The following is a 17,845-nucleotide window of genomic DNA, read 5'->3' as shown; positions in this document are numbered from 1 at the left end:
CCTATCTAACAGTATCCTCCCTTTTCCCTTTAGGCCCGGGTGTACTATGAAGAAGCTCTCAGTGTTTGTGTTGACAGTTTCTGTGACACGCCGCTTCTAATCGCTCTGCTAACCAACGTTACCGCCATCTACCTGAAGCAGCGTATGACAGACAAGCTGCCCCTCACCCTGGAAAAGGCCAGCGCCGTGCTCCTCTGCCTTCCCAACCACACCTACACATCCTCAGATGAAATTGAGCTGCTCAAGCTGCTTCTGAGGAGGTCTGTGGTAATGGGAGACAAATACCTAGAAGCCCGTGTGTGCTACCTTATCTCCAGCCTATTCCTACTTCTCCGGAAACCTGATGATGCTCTTCCCTTTGTTGAGCGTCTGCAGTTCCTATCCTCAACTCTTTCGGCTAATGATGGGTATCCCATAGCGCCCTTGGACCTCAACTGGCTACTGAGCTGTTTGTATCACCGTAAATACATGCCTTATCTGGCACTGGCTTCTCTGAGTCTGGACTCAAGACAAGACCACTCACTCCATGATGCTTTCCAGAGGATTGAGTTGTTCATCAGAAACGCTGTGCGACTGAACCCTTTCTGGAAGGAAGGAACCTCTCTGCTCCCTGCCCAGATTGTAGTCTACCTCCTCCAGGCTCTGGTGATAGCTGAGAAAGATGGCGACTTAAAGACGCAGAGGGATCTGTGTCTGGGCTTGGCCTCTGTTTACCAGCAGTATGATGCCCTTGATAAAGCTGTGTGCTGTGCCCAACAAGCAGTGGAGACAGGAGCCTACATTAATGAGGAAGAAGGCTTCGAGGCCTCTGTGCTGCTAGGTTGGTTGCTGGTGTTGACAGGCCAGGCTGAGAAGGCACAGCGTGTCCTCCAGCCTCTGCTTGTATCACTGCAGGTACATGAACACAGAGTTCCTTGCATTAAACGTGTATTATATTTTGATATGCACCACCTATCTCTAGGGCACTGATAGCTCCACTCAGAGAGGCGTCATCCACAATCTCTTGGCCTTGTGTCTGAGGCAACGAGGCTGCATACCAGAGGCAGGCTGGCAGCTGCACTCGGCCTTGGTGATATCAAGGGAAAGTGGAAACCAGAGGAATCAGGCCCTGGCCCTCGCCAACCTGGGCTGCCTGGCACTGGATGTCGGGGCATCCACATTGGCAGGACATTTTTTGGTCAGGTCAGATATCCTTCTTGTTATTAGAAGACTATAGTGGTACATCGTATTTGTTTTGTCTGTGTACTTCAGTTTCCTGCATGTGGAGAATTTATTTTAGTTTATTTCTAACAAGCACTTTTGGTAAAATTAGAGCATTGTATGCTATATTTCATAAAACCTTTAAATGGCTACACTTTCTGTGGATTGTTAATGTGACTGGTTGTTTAGATATGCTAAGATCCTGGCTGAATGCAAAAAACCTAGGGTCTGATCTACTAAAATCATATACAATTGTGTGTACTATTAGTGGGTCTGTTGCGGGTGACCAACTGTGTGTAAAATTGATGGTGGTGCAGACCAAACTATTTAAATTAAGTTTATGCGTGTAAAACCTTCTGTCACATTTGAGAAACTAATTTCCTTCCATATCTATTCCTTCCACATACTTTGTAGATGTGCTAAGTATAGACGCAAAACAGTGGCCACTGAACAGTTTTAGTCTTGATAAATCACATTGCGAGGGCTAAATATTTATATTTGCATTTCCGGTATTGTGGGTGTTCTCCTCAGCATATATTCTCCATATTCATGAAAACCGACACGTTAAATGTATACACTCTGGATTTTTTTCTCATTTAAAGAGACACAATCCTCTACGCAAGAGCATAATAGATCAGCTTTGTGAGCACGATCAAGTTTTAATACACACAAACCCTTAGTAGATCAGGCCCTTAGTTATTCCTTGCAGCATTCCTGCAACATCATTTCTAATCCTAACCTTTAGCTTTTACAATTAGGTTTGTTGACAAATTAGTCCAAAAGTTACTTGTTTCTTTAAGAGGAACATTATCACCAGACCTATGTAAGCGTCAATATATACCTTGATGTTGCAGAAAAAAGACCATATATTTTTTTTACCGATTTCCGAACTCTAAATGGGTGAATTTTGGCGAATTAAACGCCTTTCTATTATTCGCTCTCGGAGCGATGACGTCACAACGTGACTTTCGTCGGTGTGTTGTCGGAGGGTGTAACAACACGAACAGGGACGGATTCAAGTTGCACCAGTGGCCCAAAGATGCGAAAGTGGCGAGAAATTGGACGGAATTTGTTCAAAATACGAGGCTGTGGGGAAAGCCGACGAAATGGTCAGTCGTTTGTTCCGCACACTTTACCGACGAAAGCTATGCTACGACAGAGATGGCAAGAATGTGTGGATATCCTGCGACACTCAAAGCAGATGCTGACATCAACTCCAAAACTGTACAGATCAGCTTTCAGGAAAAGAGAGCGGATGAGGGTATGTCTACAGAATATATTAATTGATGAAAACTTTATTCATTACTCGCGGTTTTACGTAAACTATTATACATAAACTGTGTTTACCAATAATTTAGCTTAAAAACATTAATTTTTTTCAATCATTCGAGTACATTCGGGTAGGCTTGTGTAATGCAGTATTTTGTGTCTATTTAGGTATGGTTAACCTGAGTGCTGAAATTGTGGAAAAATATATGTTCTTAGCGCGCCTGAAATGGGCTGTCTGCACTCTCAAAGTGCATGTTGTTGCCAAATGTATTTCATATGCTGTAAACCTAGTTCATAGTTGTTAGTTTCCTTTAATGCCAAACAAACACATACCAATCGTTGGTTAGAAGGCGATCGCCGAATTCGTCCTCGCTTTCTCCCGTGTCGCTGGCTGTCGTGTCGTTTTCGTCGGTTTTGCTTGCATACGGTTCAAACCGATATGGCTCAATAACTTCAGTTTCTTCTTCAATTTCGTTTTCGCTACCTGCCTCCACACTACATCCATCCGTTTCAATACATTCGTAATCTGTTGAATCGCTTAAGCCGCTGAAATCCGAGTCTGAATCCGAGCTAATGTCGCTATATCTTGCTGTTCTTTCCGCCATGTTTGTTTGTGTTGGCATCACTGTGTGACGTCACAGGAAAATGGACGGGTGTATATAACGATGGTTAAAATCAGGCACTTTGAAGCTTTTTTTAGGGATATTGCGTGATGGGTAACATTTTGAAAAAAACTTCGAAAAATAAAATAAGCCACTGGGAACTGATTTTTAATGGTTTTAACCCTTCTGAAATTGTGATAATGTTCCCCTTTAAAGCACCATGGCTTAAATGCACTAATCCTTGTTTATTTTTAATGATATATAAAATGAAACGCTAGGAGTTGGCTGGGTTCAGAGGTCAGCATATTTTCATGCAATTTACTTCCAGTTCATCATAAAGTTCTTGTTTTTCCAGGTCTTTGCGAATTTTTCCAGATCTATGGGAGAGCCCCACAGATGAGGAACATGTCCAGACATACCTTTGGTTGGGCAGGAGCTACAAAGACAGGGGGAAGAGTCACAACATCAGGGTGTGCTATGAAATGGGGCTTCTGATTGCACTGCATGCAAGAAATCTGCCCAGTAAGTAATACATAATAATACATGCATGTAAATGTACTTCTTTGGTTTGGTTACAATCTTGTATGGCACACTCTGGTGGCCAGCCTGTGTAACAACACATGCATAAAAAAAGTGATTTCATGTCTCACAGGTCAATTGGTGGTGGCCAAGGTGCTGAGTCGACTGTATTCTGACATGCTGCTCTATGCTCAAAGCATTGTCTACTATGAACACTGTGTGTCAGTATCTAGGGAACTGAAAGACAAGAGGCTGGAAGGAGAGTACCTCGAAATCCTAAGTAGCCTCTACCTGTCACTAAACACTGAAAGGTGAGTTTGTATCCCTCGATACCTGTTCCACCACAGTGTGATACTTGTTTAAAAGACCAAAGTAGTTTTGAATTATAATGTGGTGCAGATCATCTCGTAAGTCTCTGGACTACACAAAGCAAAGCCTGAGGATTTCTATTGATCTGGGCAAAAGAGAAGAAGAGTCTGAGACCTGGTTGCAGGTGGGAAGGATCTATTACCTCATCCAGGAGGATGAGCTGGCCGACATGTATTTGCAGGTGAGGATGCATCTGACAAACGGATATGTTTTGTCTCTCTTTTTTGCCGTAAAATATTAAAAAACCTGCATACCTCTATAATACTACATATTACAAAAACAAAGTACTGTACTGTGCAGCAGTGTAAGACCACCACAAGAGTGTGCCTATTTCAAAGTATAATCACACACACATAGTGAAACACAAATGCATATATTGTTAGATATTGATACTCATAAAATTTTGTTGAGGCTATATTTCAAATGTCCAGCTTACATTTCAGCAACCATTTTTTTTTATAACATTTTACTTTTTTTTTTTAATATCAACCGTCTCTGCAGTCCGGAGGGTCTATGGCAGGCTGTTCCACAGGTGGGGTCCATAGTGGCTAAATGCTGCTTCACTGTGGGACGTTGTCCTGTTAATTGGTAAAGATAAAAGGCCAGTGCCAGAGGATCTCCTGATCCGCGAGGCTTGATATGGTAAAAGCAGGTCAGATAGATAAAAAGGCACAAGCCCATTAAGACATTAAACAACTAATAATTGAACTTTATAATTCAATCAATCAATCAAAATGGTCTCGCCCCAGCTTACATTAAAGATCTCCTGGACCAACCCACCAACTCCAGGCTTGGTCGTTGCCTTAGATCGGACAACCGGATGACACTGAAGGTCCCACGGTCAAACCTAGTGACAAAGGGAGACCAAGGCTATGGAATAAGCTCCCTCTGAATATTAAGTCCGCCACCACTCTGGACTCTTTTATAGCACAGCTTAAAACTCACCTCTTTACCGCAGATGACTTTTGATTTATGTGTTCATTGTGAGTCTTAAATGTTTAGTTTAGATTCCTTTGTGTGTCTCAGTCTCTGTTTCTGTTTTTTGTTTCTCCACTGGGGCTGCGCCCCGGGCTGATGTAACAGTTGGTTGGGGGGCGCATAATAAATGAAAATAACATAACATAACATAACAAAGTTAATTTATATAGCCCTTAATTACAAGTGTCTCAAAGGGCTGCACAAGCCACAACATAATTGACCTTAAAGTGGACGAGGAGCCAATACAGCGACTTTAAAACTGGTGTAATGTGCTCCGGCCCTCTGGTCCTCGTCAGCACGCATGAAGCTGAGTTGTGTAACGATAGGAGACTTCTGATCTTCTTTTTGGGAAGGCCAGCAGGGGCGTCACTAGCTTTTAAGGACAGGGGGGGCTTAGCCCCCAGGAGATGCACAGGATGCGAGCGAACGTTACGCACAAGCACAAAACTTCACAAACGGCTAACAAAGACTTAGAAATTATTCATTGTTATTATTATTATTTTTTTTAAATGCACGGGACGAAATGAAATGCTCCCCGGGACGATGGCTTTTAACCATTTTTTTTCTTTTCCTTTTTATGTATTTATTCATTTTACATTTTATATTAAATGTCTTGGTTTTTTCCTCCCTCTGAAAATCTTATGAAATGTTTAACAAGCCATCCTATAATAATACAACCGCTATTAATTTAACAATACAATAAAACAAATATATTTAATGATGTTTTTTTCATTATTTTAACAATAGGCTAATGTACAATACTTTATATAGATTCTACAAGAAACACAAAACTTAAAAACTAAATTATTTACAATTGCACACACAAGGTTTCGTGCAGCTTCACTCATTGTAAAGGAAGATAATGTGCTTCGTACACCTGCAGGACCGCAAGCAAGGTCGCAGAGAAAATGCGGACTGGAATTTGAGTGATGTGGGCATTTTCTATATGAACAAGTGGAATGGATTGGATACCGACACACTAAAGGGGCTCTCTACCTTACGTTACGAAGTGAGGGGAAACTGAGTGAATAATAACAGGTTATATGATTATTTATTTAAACTCATATCCGGGCCACTTTATAATGAATATGTATTTGTAAAAAAAAAAAAAAATATATATATATATATATATATATACATAACACCAAATTATTTAGGGGGGGCTTAAGAATATTTTAGGGGGGCATGAGCCCCCCTAAAATAGGCCTAACAACGCCAATGAAGGCCAGAGAACAAGGCATTACAATAGTCTAAACGACAGGAAATATTATATATGTGCATTAGCACATCCGTGTTGGCCTGAGAGAGAAACGGACAGGCTCTGGCTATGTTCTTAAGATGATAAAAAAATATATTTTTGTAATATTTTTGATATGTGGGATGAATGTCAGTCGAAAATTGCGCCCATTTTTTTTTTTTATAGATTGTGTTGGTTTAAAATCTGGTAATTTTGTAAAAGTTTTTCCCTCTGGCCTTCAGGACCAGTAACCAAATCCTCTGTTTTGTCCTGGTTGAGCTGTAGGAAATTCACTGCTATTCATGACTTTATGGTTATTAGCACCAACAGTTCTACTCTTTCTCCTTATATTACACATTATTGCTCTTTTTTGACATTTTTGTCATGTTTTTATTTGTTGGATTAATCTCTACACTGCAAAAAGTCAGTGTTCAAAAACAAGAAAAAAAATACAAAAATTAGGGGTATTTTATTTGAACAAGCAAAATTATCTGCCAATAGAACAAGAAAATTTGGCTTGTCAAGACTTTCCAAAACAAGTAAAATTAGCTAACCTCAATGAACCCAAAATACCTTAAAATAAGTATATTTTCACTAATAACAAGTGCATTTTCCTCGGTATAAAAAAAGAGACCTTTTTGCTCAATATGTTGAAAAATATTCTTAAATTAAGTAAACGCTAGTGCCATTAGCTTGACATAATAATATGCATACATCATGATTTTTTTTCATACTTGAAGTAAGAAATGATTACTTTAAAAAAGTAGTTTTATACTTGTGAGTGTTGATGACACAGCTTTGCAACAGTTGATATTCTAGTTTCAAGCATGTTTTACTCAATGTAGGTCATCAAATCTCAGCAACAAGCTGTAATATCTTACTGAGATCATTTAGGTCCAAAACACTTAAAACAAGTAAAAGACTCTAACATAAAATCTGCTTCGTGAGAAGAATTATCTTATCAGACAGAAAATAAGCACATTTGAGATATTTAAACTTACTTAGATTTCAGTTTTTGCAGTTTAGAATGTGCCGCAGGCCAATGAAAATTTAGCTGAGGGCCTTAAATAACCCTTGGCCGCACTTTGGACACAAAACGTCACTCTTCCAGTGCGGCTTTCTAATGCTTCTTGTGCAATCAATACAAATAAACTTTACATGTGTTCGACAGGCTGCTGTGAAGACAGCTCTGAGAATGAACGACCCTCATTTTTCTATGAGCATATACGAAGAGGCGGGGGACGTCTACTTTAAGGGTCACAGAAACAGGATAGCTTCAATGCCTTTCTACAGGGTAAAGAGAAAACACAAAGCAATCAAAGCTAATTTCTTGTAATAATCTCAGATAAGTATTTTGAACTTCAAATTTGTCAAAAAATAATTTGACACCTTTTGTTTCAGGATGGCAGTTTACCATTTGCACGAAGTATCAGAGACATCAACTCAGAGTTCCGCTTGTTGAGTAAACTAACAGAGCTGTTGATGAACCAGGGGGAGCAGGACGAGGCTCTGCAGTACGCCACACTTGCAGTTGAGATCGCTAACAAAACAGGTATTGTCAATGCCGTAAATATAAAATGACCAGAAATCTTCATAGTAGAATCGTAAATATTCTTGCAGGCGTGCATATGAATGAGAGGACGGCCTACCACAGACTGGCGACCGTCTACTACAGCCTGCAGCTCTACGAAATGGCAGAAAACTACTATCTCAAATCGCTGTCACTCTGTCCGCCTGTGCTGCAGCACACAATGGAGGCTCGCTACTTCACTCAGGTCTACTGCAGGCTGGGAAATATCACTCTGCACAAGCTCAAGGTAGAGATCATTTCTACTCAGTCATGTGTCACACACAGAAGACACACACTAGGTTGTTGTGTTTGCCTTTATACATCACCTTTAAACAATTTGTCTTGGCGGGGCGGGGCCTCACCTGCCATCATGGAAAGAAAAAAAAAAAAAAAAATTACATTGTTAAATGTATCCAGTGATTATACTATACAGTTATTTTCCATTTAACTTTTTTAGATTATTTTTATTCAAAATCGCTGAATTTTCACATTTGCCGTTCAAATACTGAGAAGAGACGGTGCGGCGATCAGCAGCCAGTTGAGGCACGTCACTCAGTTGTGCCTCAACATGGATTGCGCAATGACTCGGCTAACTGCTGGCCTGCTGTGCAGTGAGACCGTATTGCTATATGAATTATATTATACATTTACATAGTTTAGTTAGCTGAGGTATATAATATACAGTGTATTTTGTCAACAACTGTATGTGTGTAACGTATTTCTTGTGCTGAGCAATCATAAAACTGCTGCGAAGACGCACTGTGTGAGGCTCGCAGTAATCCCGCCTCCTGGTGGTAGAGAATGCACTCCCGCCATAGAATGCACCCCCTGACGGGAGTGTTATATCAACTAAAGCCCACACATAAACTTTCCACGTGCAAGATTGAATCTATTTAAAAAAGTTATTTAATAAGAAGCCAAAAAGTGCAAAAACAATAATGTTCGTGTTGGAGGAGTTGTGAATGACTGCAGGGCCACAACATTAGCAGTACTTTTTTTCCCCCCCCAGCACCTCATGTGTTACACATTTGTTCTAATTATAATGCTTTCCTCCAGGATGCTTTTGATGCAGTGGGTTACTTCCACCTGGCTCTGGCCGCTGCCCTGGAGGATCAGGAAAACCCCGAGGCTCTGTACGTGGTGTACATGAAGCTGGCGGAGCTCCACGGCAGCCACATGCCTGATGCTCAGCTGTGTCAGCATTACACTGACAGAGCCCACAACTTGAGAAGAATCCTGTCAGGAGAAGAAGCTGTGAACGAGGAAACTGTGACGGACACAAGCGAAGGCGGTGTACGTGCGCCATTCCCAAGAGCTTGTCCCATCCAAATGGACGATGGCAAAAGGAGGCAGGATGAAAATATTCCTCCTCCAGATACGGAGAGTCAGTTTGTCGATGCCTCTGCATTCATCACCAGTCGGTCGTACAGTGAGAGTATCCTGACAGAGTCCTTTGACACGGCCAGGGAGCACATGTCAGACTCCTGCAGCTCCACTGACACTGTACAAAACTCCCAAGGGCAAACGAACGGTAATGATTTGATCTCTCCGGATGAAGAAACAGACTTTCATCAAATAGATTCCTCTCAGACGGACATAAGCATGAATGGATAAGAACGGATTTTCATGGACATGTGGATAAGCTAACTAACAATTCCCAGTGGCACTTTTTGTTCATTTCGTTTGTCTGGTCACAAGTCCCGTTGGCCAGTTAATGCGATGTTCCAACAACACGGCACTTTCTGTATAGAAAGAGAGGTCACTTTAAAATATGTGCCTTTTTTTAATGATGTTTTTTCAAGAGTTACCAGTGTCCTGGTGATGTCTAGGTTCTTTTTTTTTTTAATGTCTTTTTTATCTCTGCAAGATGAATCTAAAATGATGTTGTATGTCTTTTTCACTGACAAAAAAGAACAGTGTAAGTGCATTTCAGATGACATGATGATATGAATAAATTATTTTTAAGTCACATTAACAGTAAAACCTTGTGGTCTTCTGCATTGATATTTTTAATAGAAATGTTACTTTTTCGTATTGGCTTTGTTGCTCTAGTGCAGTGGTTCTTAACCTTGTTGGAGGTACCGAACCCCACCAGTTTCATATGCGCATTCACCGAACCCGAACCGTAATCATAAAATGATGTTATCATATTAAAGAAATACTAATAAATATATATTTTACAAACGGAAAGTTACAGGAATGGACACATGATTCCATGTTTACATCTCATTGTGCAACATGTGAATGTTTTAGTGGGAACTAAATGCGATATCTGAAAGGGGTACACATTTCCAAAGAAGGACCCCCGACCCAGACATATAATACTAGTACACAGCTCATGAAAAACAATATGTTATAGTCATTGTAAGTGGGCCAAAACACTTATATTAGAAAATAATCTCATGGAAATGACTGCTGTCATTTGATTACAATAATAAAACATTGAACTTGTTATTTAGTCAGGTTTGGGACTAAATACGTCTGACGTCGCTCACATGTGCTCCACTGAATGCTCAAGGAGTTTTTGTGTTTGCTCACACATATGGAAAATTAGAGGGAACATTGTTAGGGGGTATCCATAATACGCCGACAGGGAGAAGTTTTTATTTACACGATGAGTCGGGCGTGTCTTGACCTCCGCGGCAGAGGCTCTGCCGAACCCCTGAGGCCGACTCACTGAACCCCTAGGGCTCGATCGAACCCAGGTTAAGAACCACTGCTCTAGTGAAAAGAGGGGGATGTTTGACCCTAACTACCAGTGTGTGCCGTCACGGCCAGCAAGGCCTTCTCTGCTGGCCTAACATAACCAGAAATCATGATTATAATTAAAGATACAATGATTTTTTAATTTATTTTCCCTAAATATCTAACAGTATTCATATTCTCTTTGTGTCATATTATGCTTGTTCCAGTGCTGTTGTTTTTAGCTTTAGTTTGTATTCAATCAGAATTCAGCTAGCTTATGTTGTAGGGGTGTGGGAAAAAATCGATTCGAATTCGAATCGCGATTCTCACGTTGTGCAATTTTTAAAAAATCGATGTTTTTATTTTTTTATTTAAAAAACAAAAATATATATTTTTTTTTTTTTTAATTAATCAATCCAACAAAACAATACACAGCAATACCATAACAATGCAATCCAATTCCAAAACCAAACCCGACCCAGCAACACTCAGAACTGCAATAAACAGAGCAATTGAGAGGAGACACAAACACGACACAGAACAAACCAAAAGTAGTGAAACAAAAATGAACATTATCAACAACAGTATCAATATTAGTTACAATTTCAACATAGCAGTGATTAAAATTCCCTCATTGACATTATCATTAGACATTTATACAAATTAAAAAAAAAAAACAATAGTGTCACAGTGGCTTACACTTGCATCGCATCTCATAAGCTTGACAACACACTGTGTCCAATATTTTCACAAAGATAAAATAAGTCATTTTTGTGGTTCATTTAATAGTTAAAACAAATTTACATTATTGCAATCGGTTGATAAAACATTGTCCTTTACAATTATAAAAGCTTTTTACAAAAATCTACTACTCTGCTTGCATGTCAGCAGACTGGGGTAGATCCTGCTGAAATCCTATGTATTGAATGAATAGAGAATCCTTTTGAATCGGGTAAAAAATCGTTTTTAAATCAAGAATTGTGTTGAATTGAAAAAAAACAACAATTTTGAATCGAATCGTGACCCCAAGAATCGATAATGAATCGAATTGTGGAACACCCAAAGATTCACAGCCTTATTATGTTGCCATGCTGTACCAAATCTGCCGGAGGCCTTCAGAATCAACAATGCGGGCGTCCTTGCACTTTAAGTGAACGGGGACATACAGTGATAGACAGTTGCGATAGCCAATCAGATCACGAGTTGTCACTAAAGCCTTCTAGATGGCCTAAGGTTGAACGGGACATTTATGCGTCCTGTGATTTGATACTCATCGGCACCGTTAGCGGATGAATTTGAGAACACATATAGAGTTGACAGACAGTTGCGATAGCCAATCAGATCACAAGTTGTTGACAGTCGCCTATTTAATTAGCCGGATGTTAACGAGACTGTGATTGGATACTCACTTGTCATTCCAAAGTGAGTATCCAATCACAACTTTCAATTTAGCAGGAAGCAGGAAGTGTTGCGCTGTTGCCAGACCGGGATAGCAGAGAAGGAGAACAAAACGTTGATTAGGTGGCAGATACATATTTGCAAGGCCATTTTCAAGAAGGATATTTAAAGAGAAACTACATCGTGTCAGACGATGTCGGCCAACCCCGGAAGCTAGCTCAGCTGGTCTGGCGATCAAATGGGGAAATGCTCGCCATTTCCACTCGAATCAGCCGACGACGAGGGGTACCACTGGCTTATACGGCGTCGAATAGTGAGTTCAAATATTTTATTTTTTTACTTTTAATATGTTTTTTGCAATTTTAATTTTGACAGTACGACATAAGATATGTTTTAATTGCTGATGCGTTTTAGTTGATTTTTAAATGCGCCAGAAAAAAACACGTTTTGTACACTGATGGTGGTGATTCAATGCACAGTAGTGCGTAAATGTGTTCTTGTATAGTATTTCTCCAGCACTGGTCATGTGGTGGCATCAATTATGGTATTTTGAGAGGTAATCATTGAAGTTGGACATCACCGAAGGCCTAGGTGGGAAACGCACAGCCCGCCACTGCTAACTACACTGATCCGCACTTCTGTTCCATCCTGGCAAGAACACGTGTCCAGGAACCCCTTGACTTTGGATTTAGGGGAAGTCTGTTGGACAAGTTGGACTTATGGTCGGAGTTAATGATGTTTTGTCCTTAGTTTCTGTTTGGTACCTTTTATTTTGTATTCCTTTTTCTTTGCTTGCTTGCTTTGATGTGGCTGTGCAGCATAATTGGTGCTATTAAGCACAGCGAAGAATGCGTGTCCTTGCCAAATCATTATTTAACCTGATACATGGTAACATGACCCAATGTTTTTCAACCTTTTTTGAGCCAAGGCACATTTTTTGTGTTGAAAAAAATCCGGAGGCACACCACCAGAAGAAATCATTAAAAAACGAAACTCAGTTGACAGTAAAAAGTCGTTGTCACAATTGTTGGCTATGACTTTAAACCATAACCAGTCATGCATCACTAGCTCTTGTCTCAAAGTAGGTGTACTGTCACGACTGTGATGTATTTTGAGTTTTTTGCTCTTTTTCCTGTGTGTGATGTTTTAGTTCTTGTCTTGCGCTCCTATTTTGGTGGCTTTTTCTCTTTTTTTGGTATTTTCCTGTAGCAGTTTCATGTCTTCCTTTGAGCGATATTTCCCGCATCTACTTTGTTTTAGCAATCAAGAATATTTTAGTTGTTTTTATCCTTCTTTGTGGGGACATTGTTGATTGTCATGTCATGTTCGGATGTACTTTGTGGACGCCGCCTTTGCTCCACAGTAAGTCTTTGCTGTCGTCCAGCATTCTGTTTTTGTTTACTTTGTAGTCAATTCAGTTTTAGTTTCGTTCTGCATAGCCTTCCCTAAGCTTCAATGCCTTTTCTTAGGGACACTCACCTTTGTTTATTTTTGGTTTAAGCATTAGACACCTTTTTACCTCCACACTGCCTCCTACTGTTCCCTAAATCTACAAAGCAATTAGCTACCGGCTGCCACCTACTGATATGGAAGAGTATTACACGGTGTAGACAGCACCGACACTCAACAACAACACATAATTTGCAGACTATTATTACTGGTTTGCAAAAAATATTTTTAACCCAAATAGGTGAAATTAGATAATCTCCCACGGCACACCAGACTGTATCTCACTAAAATTCCATGTTGCTTTTCCATGTAGCTGAGTTTTGTCCTTTTTTTGTTGACTGTATTTGCTTCCACTGTCCACTAGTGTAGTCTGTTGTCTCTGACACTAATTACTTTACAGTGCTTCTGTTTGTTTCGATCCCGCACTGTGTCTTTCTTTGTCGTGCCGCTCTTTGCTAGCAGCCTTTCCCCCTCATTGGTGAATAAAAAAAGAGCTTGTCGCTTGAACCAGCAGAGCACACTGTGACAGAATAAACCGACATAGTTACCCTGCGATGACATATTGTACTTTGCTATTGCTGGAAGGAATGTCTGCTTGGTGCCAGTATCTCCCTAAAGAATTGGAGTCCATGATGTGGGAGCCACCAGATTATACCTATTTATTTTGTGCGTTTCTGTGCAAAAAGTTGGCCACCTTTCCTTTACCAACTGATACAAACACAAAGTCCAGTACCCCTCGACGCCTGTTCTAAGCCAGGTCGAGGTGCAGCTGTTTCGGGCTAATGTTTGGCAACAGCACTCTTCGGTTCCCTTCACGGAAGTGCAAACGGGGCTACGCCAAGCACCGCCGGTTTCCGCTATTTCTACTCCATGCCCGCCAATAGCCCGGACACCTCCATTCCTGGCTCCACCCTGGGGTACAGTTTCTGTCTAATCAGGACAGGGTTCTAACCTCCATGCACCTATGCTTGCCGTCTGCTTCACCTGGCTGATCTGAGTCATCTGTTCCTGACTACCACCAGATGTTCCTCTCCAGTTCCAGTGCTCAAGAAGGACATCTGAAATCCATCCCTTCTCCAGTCCGGACAGAACCCATTTGTTCTACAGTTCCAGTAGGATGGCTTGAACTGCTCCCATCACCAGTATGGGTGGTACCACTTCAGCCACCAGTACCAGAGGTACGGCCGGAGTCGCTCCTTGCTGCAGTCCAGGCTTGACATTTTCTGCTGTTGGCACCCGATCAAGCGGCCATCCCCTGATCATCCTCCTCTTCAGCAGCCACTGAGATGGCCAGAGTCATTAAACCTACACTTGACCTCCTTCTGGTTGCGAGAGTTGCTATCTTTCACTTAAACTCAACGCAGATTGCGATTGCGATTGCGTGTCAATCTTTTGCGCCCTGTCTTTTGCCAACTGCGGCCTTGCTCGACCTGCTGCATGCCTTTTGCTTTTCCTTGCTGGCAGCTGGCACGCCAACGGTCACCCTGCGGCCCTTTCTCTCTGTCACATTGCAGCATGGCACTCGCCTGGTGACCCTACACTGATCCCTGCTTCTATTTCATCACAGCAGGGGTACTCGTCCACCAACCCTCCGTTGATCCTCCCTCTACCCACCCTGACTTTGGACTTGGGGGAACTCTGGGATCTGTTGCTTAAGGGGAAGTCTTAGCATTATTTGCATGCCCTAGCATTTCACTGTGCTGTTCCATTAAGCCAGTTTTTTTTTCCCCATTTATTCTCACGTGTATTTGTTTCTACCTTCCATGGTGAGTGTAGTGTGTTTTCTGTGATGCTAATGACTTCATAGTGCTTTTTTTCAATTCCTTTTCACACCTTCATCTTTTCTTTAATATTTTGTATTTTTGTTCTGCAACATACAGTACAGGCCAAAAGTTTGGACACACCCCATTCAATGCGTGTTCTTTATTTTCATGACTGTTTACATTGTAGATTGTCACTGAAGGCATCAAAACTATGAATGAACACATGTGGAGTTATGTACTTAACAAAAAAAGGTGAAATAACTGAAAACATGTTTTATATTGTAGTTTCTTCAAAATAGCCACCCTTTGCTCTGATTACTGCATTGCACACTCTTGGCATTATCTCGATGAGCTTCGAGAGGTAGTCACTTGAAAGGGTTTTCACTTCACAGGTGTCATAGTTTTGATGCCTTCAGGGACAATCTACAATGTAAATAGTCATGAAAATAAAGAAAACACATTGAAATGAGATTGTGTGTCCAAACTTTTGGCCTGTACTGTATATGCTCAAGAGTGTAAATTAAAACATTGTATCACTTTTGACACAAAACGCAAGTTATAGCTTAAAGGTGGTTTTGGTTGTTGATTCCATCTTTGCGAGGGTTTTTAGACAGGTCAAGAGTTGGAAGGATGCAGCCAAAACTGTAACATTTCGATTAAATGTTTGTTTTTTATTTGGGGATTCCACTACTTACTCATGAGAGAGTTTTCTACACTGCAAAAAGTCAGTGTTCAAAAACAAGATTTTTTTTTTTTTTTAAATTAGGGGTATTTTATTTGAACTAAGCAAAATTATCTGCCAATAGAACAAGAAAATTTGACTTGTCAAAACTTTCCAAAACAAGTAAAATTAGGCTAACCTCAATGAACCCAAAAATACCTTAAAATAAGTATATTCTCACTAATAACAAGTGCACTTTTCTTGGTAGGAATAAAAAATGAGACCTTTTTGCTCAATATGTTGAAAAATATTCTTAAATTAAGTAAATGCTAGTGCCATTATCTTGACATAATGATATATGCTCGGCATCATGGTTTTTTTTCATGCTTGAAGTAAGACATTATTACTTTAAAAGAGTAATAATAAAAAAATAATAAAAAAAATTAAATAAAAAAAAAAATTAAATAAAATAAAAGAGTAGTTTTATACTTGTGAGCAGGGGCGCCGCTAGGGATTTTGGGCCCCATGACAAGAATCTTTACAGGGCCCCCAACACAGTGTCATTATTTTTTCTGTATTATAATTTCATCATTATTAGGGGCCTCTCTGGGCCCCCCTCCATCATGGGCCCCTAAAATCCGTCTCCTTTACCCCCCCTTTTCGGCGCCCCTGCTTGTGAGTGTTAATGACACAGCTTTGCATGAGTTGATATTCTAGTTTCAAGCATGTTTTACTCAATATAGGTCATAAAATCTCAGCAACAAGCTGTAATATCGTACTGAGATCATTTAGGACCAAAACCCTTAAAACAAGTAAAACACTCTAACATAAAATCTGCTTAGTGAGAATAATTATCTTATCAGACAGAAAATAAGCAAATATAACACTTATTTGAGATATTTCATCTTACTTAGATTTCAGTTTTTGCAGTGTAGGCTGAGAGAAAGAAAACAAGTAACTTAAACAATTACCAAAGACTATAAAAATGGGACCCATTGCCTCCCCGCTTGGCACTCAGCATCAAGGGTTGGAATTGGGGGTTAAATCACCAAAATGATTCCCGAGTGCGGCCACCGCTGCTGCTCACTGCTCCCATCACCTCCCAGGGGGTGAACATGGGGATGGGTCAAATGCAGAGGATGTGTGACTATTGGGACTTCAACTAATTATGCTTTTAATAGAAAACTTCCAGAAAAAAGGCCATGATGCTCATAATATTTATTATTTGCTAATTGTATCAGCAAATAATGTGGTTTCAAGTGAGTGGTTTGACACCCAACTGGCATCCAACCTTAAAAAAAAAAATGCAATGAATGATTGTGCTATTTTCCAACTCAGCCAGATGGGGGCAGTAAAAGTCAAAAGATGGTGACTTCATGTGCCACATCTACTCAGTCATTTGCAACAGGTGAAAGACAAACAGACAAAGAGAGTGGTGTAGTTTCCACTGAGAGTGACACATTGACATGAGCATGCTCTGGTTGCACGTACAGTGAATTATAACATCATTTGGGATTTATAGGAATCATTTTTTTTTTAATTCCAAAAGAATGGCATGATAATACTAAACAAAATCAACATTGAAACATGGAATAAACCACGTAATGGTAAAGCAGCAAATGGTTGGCTTTGAAACAGTGAGGGATCAGTGTGCAATTTAACCGGCTAAAGTTTGTGCATACATGATCTGCATACTGAACAGCCCTGTTGTGCTTCTTCCTCCCCCCACAGGCATGGTAAATTTAAACCGCTATTCAACTTTGCCAAAATAAGCGCTTGAGTTGCTCTTCCTTTTTTCAAAAGTATTCCCAGAGTCGTCCTACTATTCTTTATGAGCTACATATGGCACTGAATGCACATGTGGAATCAGAAAAACATAAGTAAAAACACACTTTTTTTTTAACAATTAGTCTGGGGAGACATTAAAAAAGAAGAGTAAAATCCAGATAAATACCGTGAACCTTTACAACAACTGCAGAATGATCCTCTTAAGTGTAGAGGGACAGTGTGTCAAAGCTCTGTCCTCCTGGGCTTAGATCATGCTCACATATTAGGATGCTGGCAATACAGAGATGGAATTGTGTTTGATTATAACCACATGCAGCTTTTGGGAAAAGGATAAAAAAGCAGGACTGAAAACGTCAC

General features: G+C 40.3%; 1 protein-coding gene across 4 annotated transcripts in view; it reads left to right on the top strand.

The window, feature by feature from the left end:
* The window catches only part of sh3tc2 (SH3 domain and tetratricopeptide repeats 2), a 51,826-nt gene extending 41,817 nt beyond the window's left edge, over positions 1 to 10,009 (top strand). Inside the window, exons 13-21 of one of the 4 annotated variants that reach the window (XM_061927682.2) lie at positions 34 to 894; positions 962 to 1,182; positions 3,427 to 3,593; positions 3,724 to 3,901; positions 3,990 to 4,140; positions 7,346 to 7,468; positions 7,576 to 7,726; positions 7,795 to 7,991; positions 8,801 to 10,009. In XM_061927682.2, the coding sequence (XP_061783666.2) occupies positions 34 to 894; positions 962 to 1,182; positions 3,427 to 3,593; positions 3,724 to 3,901; positions 3,990 to 4,140; positions 7,346 to 7,468; positions 7,576 to 7,726; positions 7,795 to 7,991; positions 8,801 to 9,358 (2,607 nt within the window). In that variant the 3' untranslated portion in view covers positions 9,359 to 10,009. The remainder of the gene's footprint in view (positions 1 to 33; positions 895 to 961; positions 1,183 to 3,426; positions 3,594 to 3,723; positions 3,902 to 3,989; positions 4,141 to 7,345; positions 7,469 to 7,575; positions 7,727 to 7,794; positions 7,992 to 8,800) is intronic. The other 3 variants (XM_061927681.2, XM_061927683.2, XM_061927684.2) reach the window with 3 other exon arrangements.
* The last annotated feature ends 7,836 nt before the right edge of the window (positions 10,010 to 17,845 follow it).

This window comes from Nerophis lumbriciformis, linkage group LG35 (genome assembly GCF_033978685.3).
Source record: "Nerophis lumbriciformis linkage group LG35, RoL_Nlum_v2.1, whole genome shotgun sequence".
Classification (NCBI taxonomy): domain Eukaryota; kingdom Metazoa; phylum Chordata; class Actinopteri; order Syngnathiformes; family Syngnathidae; genus Nerophis; species Nerophis lumbriciformis.
Note: the sequence above shows the minus strand (reverse complement) of the source record. Positions and strands in the feature narration are given on the sequence as shown.